Here is an 11,597-nt window from a genome sequence, read left to right on the forward strand (position 1 = left end):
CCCGCATCTTGGGAAGAAATAATGAAAGCAGCAAAGTTATTCGCTAGAACTCAAAAAACCTTGGGTGCTGATAGTCAAAAACAGAATCCAAAGGTAGAATTTCAAACTCTGAGGCCAAATAAACAAGCGAAAGGAACAAGTTGGTCTAGACTCCAGCCGTCCGCAAAGGTATCAAAACTATTCGATGCCAGATCTTTGATCGGTAATAAGAACATGCAGAATTCTTCAGTACGGTCCTCCAACAATTGGACTCCATTGTCGAAAACTCCTTCAGAAATTCTTACTACTGAGAATGTGAACTTTAGAAAAACTCATCCACTCACAAGGAGATCATTCCTTGATGCCAAAAAACACTGTTCATTTCAAGCTGGAAGTGAAATCACACGTCACACGTCATATAATGAGGCAAAATCACACGTCATATGTGTGAATAGATAAGCGAGCCAGAAGTGATCCAAGCTGGAAGTGAGCCGGAGTTCGTAGGCTAAGTGAACGGGGTGCAACGGCTGATCGAAAAACAAAGATAGGCGTAGTGATCTACAAGAGTGGTAGAGGTTATTGAGCTAGTGGCCGGCCTTCGACCAAAAAAGATTATTTCGATAACTGAGGATCCTTGCTATTTGGTAACAACCAAAACACTCGGATAATGATGCCATATTCTATTAGCACAAGGCTAAAATAGTTAGGGGGCGTATGATAATACTTATTGAGGCTCAACAACAACACTAAAATAAACACTCGTACACGTAATCAATTTGAGGCATAAAAAGGGGGAGTGTGATTACTCACTTAGAAATTAAGCGAGTGATGAAATAGATGAGCCGGTCCTTAAGCGGGCGAATCGTGAGGTTCGATTTTTAACAAGTGATTCCGAGAAGTAAGTGAGTTTAGGATTGGGGATCTGTTCAGAAGTAAATATTAAATAAAAGTAAAATAAACTAAACTTGAATTCAAATTGGGGTTTTATTTGTAAAATCTTGAGTTTAAGCGAAAGTTCGATTTCGGTTCGTTCCATGACTCGGTATGAGACCGAGGTTGGTTGCCACATATCCAAAACATGAGAACTAACAAAAAAACTAAAATAAAACAGAAACTTGAAAGAAAATACAAGAATCGGTCGCTTGAAACACAACTTGTGTTTTTAAACAAGTGATTCGATTTAAGACATGTTGCTTGTTTTATTTAATCTGGGGCTTGGTTTGAGACCAAGTCCAATACCAATATCCCTTTAACATAAAAAATAACTACAAAACATAGCCAAGTATGATTAAGCAAAAATATATTACATCTAAGGTGTGAAAACAACCAAAATGATTTTGATCAGTTTTGGACAGAATATGTCCTTGATTTGAATAATACTTCAAAATATAAATAAATTTCAAAAAATTATAAAAATCTTTACTCTACTTAATTAGGGTGTTATGAACATCTTTCATTTAGAAACCTTCCCCAAATTATGACTCGAGATAGGTTGAAACAGCCGTTTTCTCAATTGGTACAGATCTGCGCACTAAAAATAAAACAGTGATTGTGAAGTCATACAAATGAATTAAAATGAAGTTAAATAACCATTGAAACCACAACTCAATGAAGTTCATCATAGGCTTTGGTCTTGCATCATTCCAGTTCTTTGTGACTAAGTTATGGTCCAATCTTTGATGACCAAATTCTATCTAGAATTGAAACACCATTAGAACTTATGTTCTTGATGTTTTGAAATGGTTTTTGATGAAAAACAATTCTGCCACTCATTGTGTGATGTTAGACTGTTAGTACATGTTTACCATCTTATTACACAAATACTCATGGTCAAATAACCAACAAACAAATAAAAATAAAAATCAGAAACTTTAAACGAGTAAAATCCCAAATCAGGTCAAACTAGCTTTGTATAAGCACAGACATGCCTTAGGATGACATAAACACCTTAATCAATCAAGGTTGAAGAAGGGAAACAATGAAACATATATATAAGACTAATATGAACTAAAAACGTCCCAAAACATTACTCAAATTGGATTGAAAATCAAGCAATTGTTATGTTTGACTTCTAAAGTCAACTTAGGCAAGAACACTTTAATTTGCTTCCACAAATCCAAAAATAAGAGAGAAAGGAATAGATGAGCAATTGGAAAATGTCGAGAAGTGTTGGTATTTATAGGCATGAATTAGAGGACAAGTTTGCATGGGTGTTTGAACATTAAATCATCTTACATCTACTTTTGCATTCAACATTGAAATTTAATTTTTGTGTTGAAATTGTCATCAACTCTTAATTTCCAAAACCTTTATTTCATTAGCCTAACTAAACAATCTTCATCAACAGCGCCAAACGATATCAAGATGTGTAAAGTAGTGTCCATCCACATGGGTTGAGGATTTGAATTCTTTATTTTTACGACTTATGAAACTTTACAAATTTAAATAAAAAAGAAATAAATGTTATGATGGTGAAAGTGAGATGATTGATTAGGTTTGGTGGGTAAAATGAGAAAAGAGTGATAATTAAATGGTCCATTGGAAAAAGAAAACAATGTCCCCGGAAAAAATGCAATTTCTCTCGGCACGGCTCATAATCATACATTTCCAAACCAATAATAATAATAATAATAATAATAATAATAATAATCTTTCTCTCTAGTGAACAACAACGATGATGATGATGATGATGATGATGATGATGATGATGATGATGATGATGATGATGATGATGATGATGATGAAGATCCCCATACAACAACTCTAATTAATCTAACCGCATTCTATATCCCGGTGGTATCATTCAGATCCAATCTCTTTCTTTTCATCCCAATTACTACTTGTTTATTATTATTATTATTATTATTCAATCCCATATTTCAATTCAATTCAATTCATCTCCTTTATTATTATTCGTCCGTTTTCCAGATTTCTTACATTTAGGATTAGGTTTTGATTTATTAGATCTCATTATTGCCATTCAATTTCTATAATAAATGTGATGTATCTATTTAATGATTTATTTTCATATATATATATATATATATATATATATATATATATATATATCAAATCTCTATTTGTTTAGGAAAACTGATAGTTACATGAAAGTATTCCAACACTTTCTAGAATAACAACATATTGGTGTCATTCTGCAGTTATTCTGTGAACTAACTACTGCAATGTCGATGGGGGACGAGCCTTTGTATCCGATAGCAGTGTTGATAGATGAGCTAAAGAATGAAGATATTCAGTTGAGGTTGAATTCTATCAAAAGGCTTCCCACAATTGCACGCGCGCTTGGGGAGGAACGCACAAGAAAAGAGTTGATTCCTTTTCTGAGTGAAAACAATGATGATGTCGATGAAGTTCTTCTTGCAATGGCGGAAGAATTGGGTGCCTTTATCCCGTATGTTGGAGGAGTAGAGCACGCGCATGTCTTGTTACCGCCTCTTGAAACATTGTGCACGGTTGAAGAAACCTGTGTAAGAGAGAAGTCTGTTGAGTCTTTATGCAAGATTGGATCACAAATGAAGGAGAATGATTTGGTTGAGCATTTTGTACCAATGGTCAAGGTTAGTTTGACCCCAACACTATAACCAAACAAACGTATCTAATAATTTTCAAATGATAAACAGAGAATAATTTTCAATAAACTTTGATAAAAACTGTATGAATAACCATTACAAGAGGCTTGGTTTTCAAAAGCACTATGACGATCGATGTGTTTTGATCCCTTAAGCCGATGCGTGATGCGCGTGCTGCTAGGATTTCATTATTAGAAAAGTAGTAAAAAAATTAATTATAGATAGAGTTTGAATTGGTAACTTTTAAACACTAAAATGCGTAATATTTTGATCAAGTACTCAAACCCATTGCAATCGACTATCTGGTTTGTTCAACTACTGGTCAACCGCATAAAGTGCCACATCTAGCATAAGATCGCATCAGATCGTATCATGTGATGCGTGCATTTTAAGACCAAGACGTGAGATGCCCTTCTATAGGGATTTTCTAAATTTGACAGGTTCACCGAATTTTCAGCATTATAAATTGGCTAATAAAACTTGAACTTAAAACCATAAATAGACACGTATATAACGATTTAGGCTAAAAAAGTAAATTACTAAAGACGGATGAAATTGAGGAAGAATCTTGATTTACGAAATCGGGGCTTTAAAACAAACAATTTGGGTCTGACAGCTAGATCAAACCATCGATGGTTATTTGCCATATGATCCGGCTCGTCGAGACCTTTCCATCCGCTGGTTATGGGCCCCTTAACTCCAATCATAGCTCAGGTCTACCAACTCTTGGATCAGTTCCTCTTCAAATACAAATAAGATAAAGTGTATGTTATAGTAGTAGAAGATAAAAATAAATCCCAGAAACCGGCATTATAAGGAGCATTGTTAAGCTTTTCTTTGATTATGATCATACTGTTGTGAATGGTTCACTGCACGGGTGTCTGCTTGTGGGCTATTTCATATTCCTTATCCGAGTGCTCTCGAGAGCTTGAAAGCAGAACTGAGGTCAGTATACAGTCAGTTATGTCAAGATGACATGCCTATGGTTAGAAGATCTGCTGCTACAAATTTGGGGAAGTTTGCTGCTACTATGGAACCTGCTCATCTCAAGACTGATATTATGCAAATATTTGAGGATCTTACACAGGATGGTAAATTGTGCTTTTGTCAGTTATTTACTAGAAGTTATAGCTTTTTGGTTATGAATAGGTTATAGAGATATTATCCTTCTTGCAGATCAAGATTCTGTACGTTTACTAGCTGTTGAGGGTTGTGCTGCACTTGGGAAGTTGCTTGAGGCGCAGGATTGTGTTAAACATATTCTTCCAGTCATCGTCAATTTTTCTCAGGTAAACTTATATCTGTACTTTCTATAGTTTGATAGTTTATATATTTTATTATTTGACCAACTCCTGCCTTATTATTCCCCATCATTCCCTGTTCTATATTAATTTCTGCAGACAAAATATTATAGCAAAAAACTTCACTTCATATTGTATTGAAGTACTTAGTTTTGTAGAACCCTTTCTAATAATCTACATGGTTTGTATTGTGGAATGATATTTGATTCCATCCTTTTCTTTCTGAAGTTTTATTGGGAATGATGACAGTCATGAGTCATGACAATGGCCTAAGTCTATCATTATATTGATAGATTATTAGTGTGTTATTGTTACTCTTATTAGAGTTTAGGTGTCTATTCTAGAAGGCCACAGTATGCTCTTCGTATTGATATTCTTTCTTCAATGAAGATACACGTTTATTGTAATAACAGTTTTCTCTTCATATTTTGTGTCTGTTATATAAATTATTCATTTCTTTATGCATCTTTCTTCTGAATCAGGACAAGTCATGGCGTGTTCGGTATATGGTTGCTAATCAGTTATATGAGCTATGTGAAGCTGTGGGCCCAGAACCTACCAAGTACGTTTATATCTAAATTTGAATCTATTTTTGCATCATGAAATGATGAAAATTATCATATGTTTATAACACAATGGCTGAATATTAGGAGCGTGTATATAATACTATAGCATCATTGCTACAGTCATCATTTATATTACATTATTCAATAATTACTATTCTGCCATTTTTAAAATGGTAGGTCAGAACTGGTTCCAGCATATGTACGGTTACTTAGAGATAATGAAGCTGAAGTACGTATTGCAGCTGCTGGGAAAGTTACCAAGTTCTCTCTGATTTTAAACTCAGAACTTGCAATTCAGCATATTCTTCCATGTGTAAAGGTATGTTGACTATCTTCCTTTTGGTCAAACATCGGCATTAAGACTTTTTCGTGTGATATTCTTAACTTTGGATCTATACTTTTTAGGAATTGTCGTCAGATTCTTCTCAGCATGTTAGATCTGCTCTAGCCTCTGTCATAATGGGCATGGCCCCTGTTTTAGGAAAAGTAAGTGTTTCATATTATCTACCTCAGCACAATTTATTACGTTTTATCTTTTTTTTTTCTTTTTGATAATTATCACGGGCTCACCAATACCCTGCTAACCAATGGGAAATTGCAGGAAGCAACAATTGAACAACTTCTTCCTATATTCCTTTCACTTCTAAAGGATGAGTTCCCAGATGTACGCCTCAGCATTATCAGTAAGCTGGATCAAGTGAATCAGGTATTATATATACACTCTTATATTATATTAAAGGATAGTTTTTCAAATGTTAATAGTTTTATGATTAATATTATTATGTTTAGAACACCTATAATGGATGTATCACTGTTAATGCAGGTCATTGGGATTGATCTTTTGTCTCAATCTTTACTACCAGCCATTGTTGAGCTGGCAAAGGACCGACATTGGAGGGTTCGGTTGGCTATAATTGAATACATACCTTTATTGGCTAGCCAATTAGGTGTAGGGTTTTTTGATGATAAGTTAGGTGCTCTTTGCATGAAATGGTTACAAGACAAGGTTAGTCACTTCTTCACACACACACACATGTATGTATGTGTATATATAATTTATACAATATATATAAAAATTGTATTATGTGCTACAGGTCTATTCAATCAGAGATGCTGCTGCTACTAACTTAAAGCGCCTTGCGGAGGAATTTGGTCCCGAATGGACTTTGCAGCACATTGTTCCACAGGTTTGTTATATAAATTTAAGAGTTAATTGCAATATAATTTATACAATATTTATAATGTCCCTGTGGTTTGGGCAAAGTAACACCTTTGGGTAACGTTTAAAAGTTGCAAGGTTTCAACTTTGTAATAAGTATGGGGTCTATGGCTAACTTCCGTTAACTTTTATGTTAACTAGGTAAAATGAGTAAAATGCCTGGAGTTAACAGAAAAGTAAAAAGGGTATTTTGGTCATTTTTCTAAAGTAAACGTTAATGTTTAAAAGTTGCAAGTTTGGGGTTTGTAGTTTCAATTTTGTAAAAAGTTTTGGGTATAAGGCTAATTTCTGTTAACTTTAGGTAAGATGACCGAAATACCGTTTGACCAAAATACCTATAGTTAATAGAAAAGCCACAGGTATTTCGGTCAATTTACTTAGACTCTTAAAGTTAACAAAAGTTAGCCTTAGACCCCAAGTTTGTTACAAAATGAAACAAAACCCCAAACTTGCAACTTTGATAAAACACAGAATCACTCAGATCTATAACGATTAACTATTAGATCTAAACCGTAATGGATCTAGTTCATGATCACTCTTAATTAGCATATCTATATCTTATATTAGGTGTATTATGTGTATATATATTAGTGATAGATTAACGTTATGAAGCTTTGATCGAGAGTGCAAACGGACAGAGGTTCAATACTTTAAAACTCGAAGCCTTAAATTAACAGAGGAGGTCACCTCTATATATAGAAGATGGATCTAGTTCGTTACACATTCCGTAACGAACTAGCTTCCACTTCGTTACAATACATTACAGACTAATAACTTTAATGAACTAAGCTTTAATTCGTTAAACATCCTTAACAAATTAGGAGAAACTTTAACTTAATTGTCTAGTTCGTTAAACATCCTTAACGAACTAGACATAACATAACGAACTAGTCAATAATAATAATAACCTTTACATTATAATAATTAAAAAATAAATATAAAGACTCGAGACGCAAAACCGTGCACTAACAAACTTCTAATTGTTGACCCCAAAGGTGTTACTTTGCCCAAATGACATAGATCATTTGTTTAATTAACTCCAAATTTAATTAAGATTTAAAGCTATTGTTTTTGTGAAATTCTAAAGTTTGTGTTTTTCTTGGCAGGTGCTAGATATGATTAAAAACCCACATTACTTGCATCGAATGACCGTTCTTCGTGCAATTTCTCTACTTGCACCTGTTATGGGGTCAGAAATCACGTGTTCTAAGTTGCTTCCTGTGGTGGTTGAAGTCTCCAAAGACAGGTGAGTTATGATTTTTGAATTATATCATTCGGGTTTTAAAAAAAATAAATAAAAGTATGTGTTTTGTTATTTATAATCAACATATTGTGTTATTTCAGAGTGCCAAACATCAAGTTCAATGTAGCAAAGTCCTTACAATCCCTAACTCCAATTGTTGACCGATCTGTAAGTTACTTTTTGCTCCGATTAATATATTCACGACCGTTGATATCTTGGCACTTAAATAAAAATGGCACAAACCTAACATGAATTCAACGGCTAGGGTTCTAGCTGACCTGACGTGTTTGTTTTTATAAATTTTTTAAAACGGTGTTATATGTCACAGATAGGCTTGTAAACAAACCGAACATTCAGTGATCATTTCTTGAACGTTTGGCGGGAAGTTCATTTATCTGAAAAATGAACGAACATGAACACATGTCATTGATTTGTGTGTTCGTGAACATTCGTTTATGTTCGTTCATTAAGTTCGTTCGTTTAAGTTTGCAAGTATACTCAATTAAATTTTCTGGCCTATTATAACTTAGCATAGTTTTAATAACTTTTTAATGCCGACACATTGTTCATTTGTTCTTCACTTTACTTGTAGTTAGTTTTTGCTTAGTTATGCTTGTACATCTTTACGTCCGTCAACCGTTCATTTAGACTGTTAACGAGCGAATTTAAATGGAACCAGTATGTTCAACGAACACGAGCAAGAAAACCTTATGCGTTTTATTCTTCGTATACGATCTTTTGGTCGGTTTAAGTTAAACGAACTTCGTGTTCATTTGGTTCGTTTACAAGCCTCATAGATTAAGCATTTTGCGCCAAAATCACGTTTTATAGTTTAATGTAATTTTTAATACGCATTTGTATTTTTGGTTGTAGATTTGTAATTTTAGAATATTACTATGCAAAAATATAAAATACATATAAACAATAAAATAAAATTTGGGTTAAACGGTGTTCATATCAGCCGGTGAAAACGCATGTCGTATCCAGGTTTATGTGCCTGATATGATCTTTGGGTGTGTTCGGTTTGACCCATTGACCCGTGAACACAACCCATTCATTAGTTTTCACAATATTTGTTGTTCAGGTTGTGGAAAGTACGATTCGACCATGCCTGATCGAGTTGTCTGAAGATCCGGACGTTGATGTCCGTTATTTTGCAAATCAAGCACTTCAGGCGATTGATAACAAGAGCTCAAGCTAGGGAAACCCGAGTCGAATTCGCCTCAAGTTTCATCTTTTTTTGTTTTACAACAGTTAATTTTTCTTTATCTTTATGATTTATTTATGTTTTGGTCATTTAAAAGAGAACATGCATATTTCCTCTTTGGTAACGAACAAACTGAATTGAATTAAATTGAGAGATCCATCTAACTTTTTAATAAATGAAAAGAAGCATTGAAGATTTGTAGTGCTGTTGCAAGTTCAATTAAGTATTATGTTAGTGAAAAATGAATGTTTTAACCATTTGTTGTGTCCAGTCCAATTGTATATCAATCATTTGACATTGGTTCTAGTCTGACTTGAAAATTAGCTGTTAAAAATATAATAATAAATTGAACGAAAGTCAAAACAATTTGCCAACCATGAAGATAAGATATATTTACAGCCAGGTGTCACAATGCAAGTCATATTCTTAATTAATTTTCATTACTTGGTGTTGGGACAAAATCACTACATGTCTGTCTGTCTGTCTGTCCGTTTTGACTTATTGTAATCCCTATTAACACGGGCTAGTATCTTGGTAACATTATTATTATATATTATTATTCTAGTCTTCACAAGAATGAATGAATGAATATATGACTTGTGAACATGTAATTTTTCCATTATCCATTTTCTTATTCCACTATATATTCTGATTGAATCCCAACTAAACAATAACACACCTGCCCTCCCTATATAAGTCCACTTATCCTGCATGCCATCAACGTTGTACAATGGACCACGAGTTAATTAGCAGAACTCTAGAAGATGCAGAAGAAGATAACGCCTTCTATGCCGAACTCACAAGGCGGATACTATTGCTTCTTACAGATGAAGATGAAGACGAAGACGATGATGATCTAGTACGAGTTAAAAACAAGTGCGTCACAACGTTCAACCAACGATTGGTTGGTGACTGTTTTAGTTGGTGGGATGGTGGGGAGGTTTCGGTTCCTGATTGGATAGGGAGGTTGTGGGCAGCAAACGCTGGTGGCACCGGGGTGTTTATACCTCGTGCCACACACAGGTCCAGAAGAAGACATATTTATAGACCAAGGAAGAACATTGATAGTGGCCGAACACATCTAACAACCGGACACAAGAATGCTGGATCGTCATATATAGTACCGGGTACTTGTGTGCCTCATAAGTCATAATAAGTTATGTAATTTGTGTCAAAAGAGAAAAATCAGATGGACAACAAGCAATATAAGTGTTTTGTGTTCACGAGTTATATATATTTGCTATCTGATTATTATCTAATTGAGTCAAACGGGTTGCAAGTTAAAAATGGTTATAAATGGGTTGTGACGAAGGACAAATAAACGAATTAACGAGAACGTATACGGATTGGTGGGAGTTTGGTAGATGCAAGAAGAAACCGAAATAAATCTCAAACTGAATTTTCATGATCACGAGTTGTCACTGACCTATCGATGAATTGGTTGTCATGTTAGTTTCTTAATTGCCAAACTCTCATATATAAGGGAGCTTCATGTAATGGATTATGCATTCAGTGAGATACAAGTAATTTTTCCGTTTTTAAAATCTTTTTTCACTTCTGCCTCGGGTAATATATGCGACTTATGTCGGGTGGTGTCAGAGCTCATGAATTATCCTGATAGCATGTTGTGTTGGAGTATATCATCAACCTCGATCTCCTTTCTTATGATGGCGGTCATGGGGTTGAATTAAGAACCAAGTGTACTGATGATTATGTAAAATGTACTAATGTTTATTAATGAATGGAATATGTGTTGTGTATCGAGATTGGAATTTGTATTAATTATATGTATTTTTCTTAATGTTGTGTAGAATGGCACCTAAACGGTCAGCTCAAATGTCAGAAGTGGATGTGAGTCGTCTGATTGCTCGACAGTTAGAGGCGGCGATACCGGATATAGTATCGCGCATCGCCGCCGGTATTAACAATAGGACCAATCCAGACCCTGCGAGCAATCAAACGACCACCAATAATGCTGGGGAACAAAATGTTAATCCTCCACCGAACGGTAACCCGATTCCGAGTAATGACGCGCCGCCTAGGGTGGTCGTTACAGACAGTAATGGCCCTATACCTAGTGTAGAAACGAACCGCACTGAACAAACTCCTGCAACAAGGGGATGTTCAATTAAAGATTTTATGTTGTGCAAGCCCCTAGAATTTAGCGGGTCTGAGGGACCCAATGGGTTGGTTAAGTGGATTGAGAAAATAGAGTCGGTTGTGAACATCAGTAACTGCCCTGAGGAGTACATTGTTAAGTATGCTACCTACACGTTCACGGACCATGCCTTGACATGGTGGAACACAATAGTACAAACACGCGGTCAGGCCGCGACAAACCGCATGACTTGGGCAGAACTCAAGGCCCTTGTACTGGAACATTTCTGCCCGAAAAACGAACTGCAAAAGTTAGAAAACGAGTTGTGGAACTTGGAGATGCAGGGGGCAGACCACTTGGGTTATACGAACCGATTTAATGAATTGTCGCGATTGGT

The 11,597-nt window shown here is 35.1% G+C and overlaps 1 protein-coding gene across 1 annotated transcript; it reads left to right on the forward strand.

Annotated features, from left to right (window-relative positions):
- The first annotated feature begins 3,134 nt into the window (after positions 1-3,134).
- LOC143570012 (uncharacterized) lies at positions 3,135-9,305 on the forward strand. The gene is given in 13 exon segments (XM_077055780.1): positions 3,135-3,554; positions 3,670-3,676; positions 4,397-4,657; positions 4,743-4,855; positions 5,350-5,429; positions 5,611-5,752; positions 5,839-5,919; positions 6,035-6,139; positions 6,257-6,439; positions 6,528-6,620; positions 7,759-7,898; positions 7,997-8,063; positions 8,980-9,305. Coding segments are annotated over 13 exon segments (1,782 nt in total). The 5' UTR covers positions 3,135-3,161; the 3' UTR covers positions 9,097-9,305.
- The last annotated feature ends 2,292 nt before the right edge of the window (positions 9,306-11,597 follow it).

This window comes from Bidens hawaiensis, unplaced genomic scaffold (assembly GCF_021521415.1).
Source record: "Bidens hawaiensis isolate Kalapana, Puna unplaced genomic scaffold, B.hawaiensis_p1.1 tig00024815_1, whole genome shotgun sequence".
In the NCBI taxonomy this organism is placed as follows: domain Eukaryota; kingdom Viridiplantae; phylum Streptophyta; class Magnoliopsida; order Asterales; family Asteraceae; genus Bidens; species Bidens hawaiensis.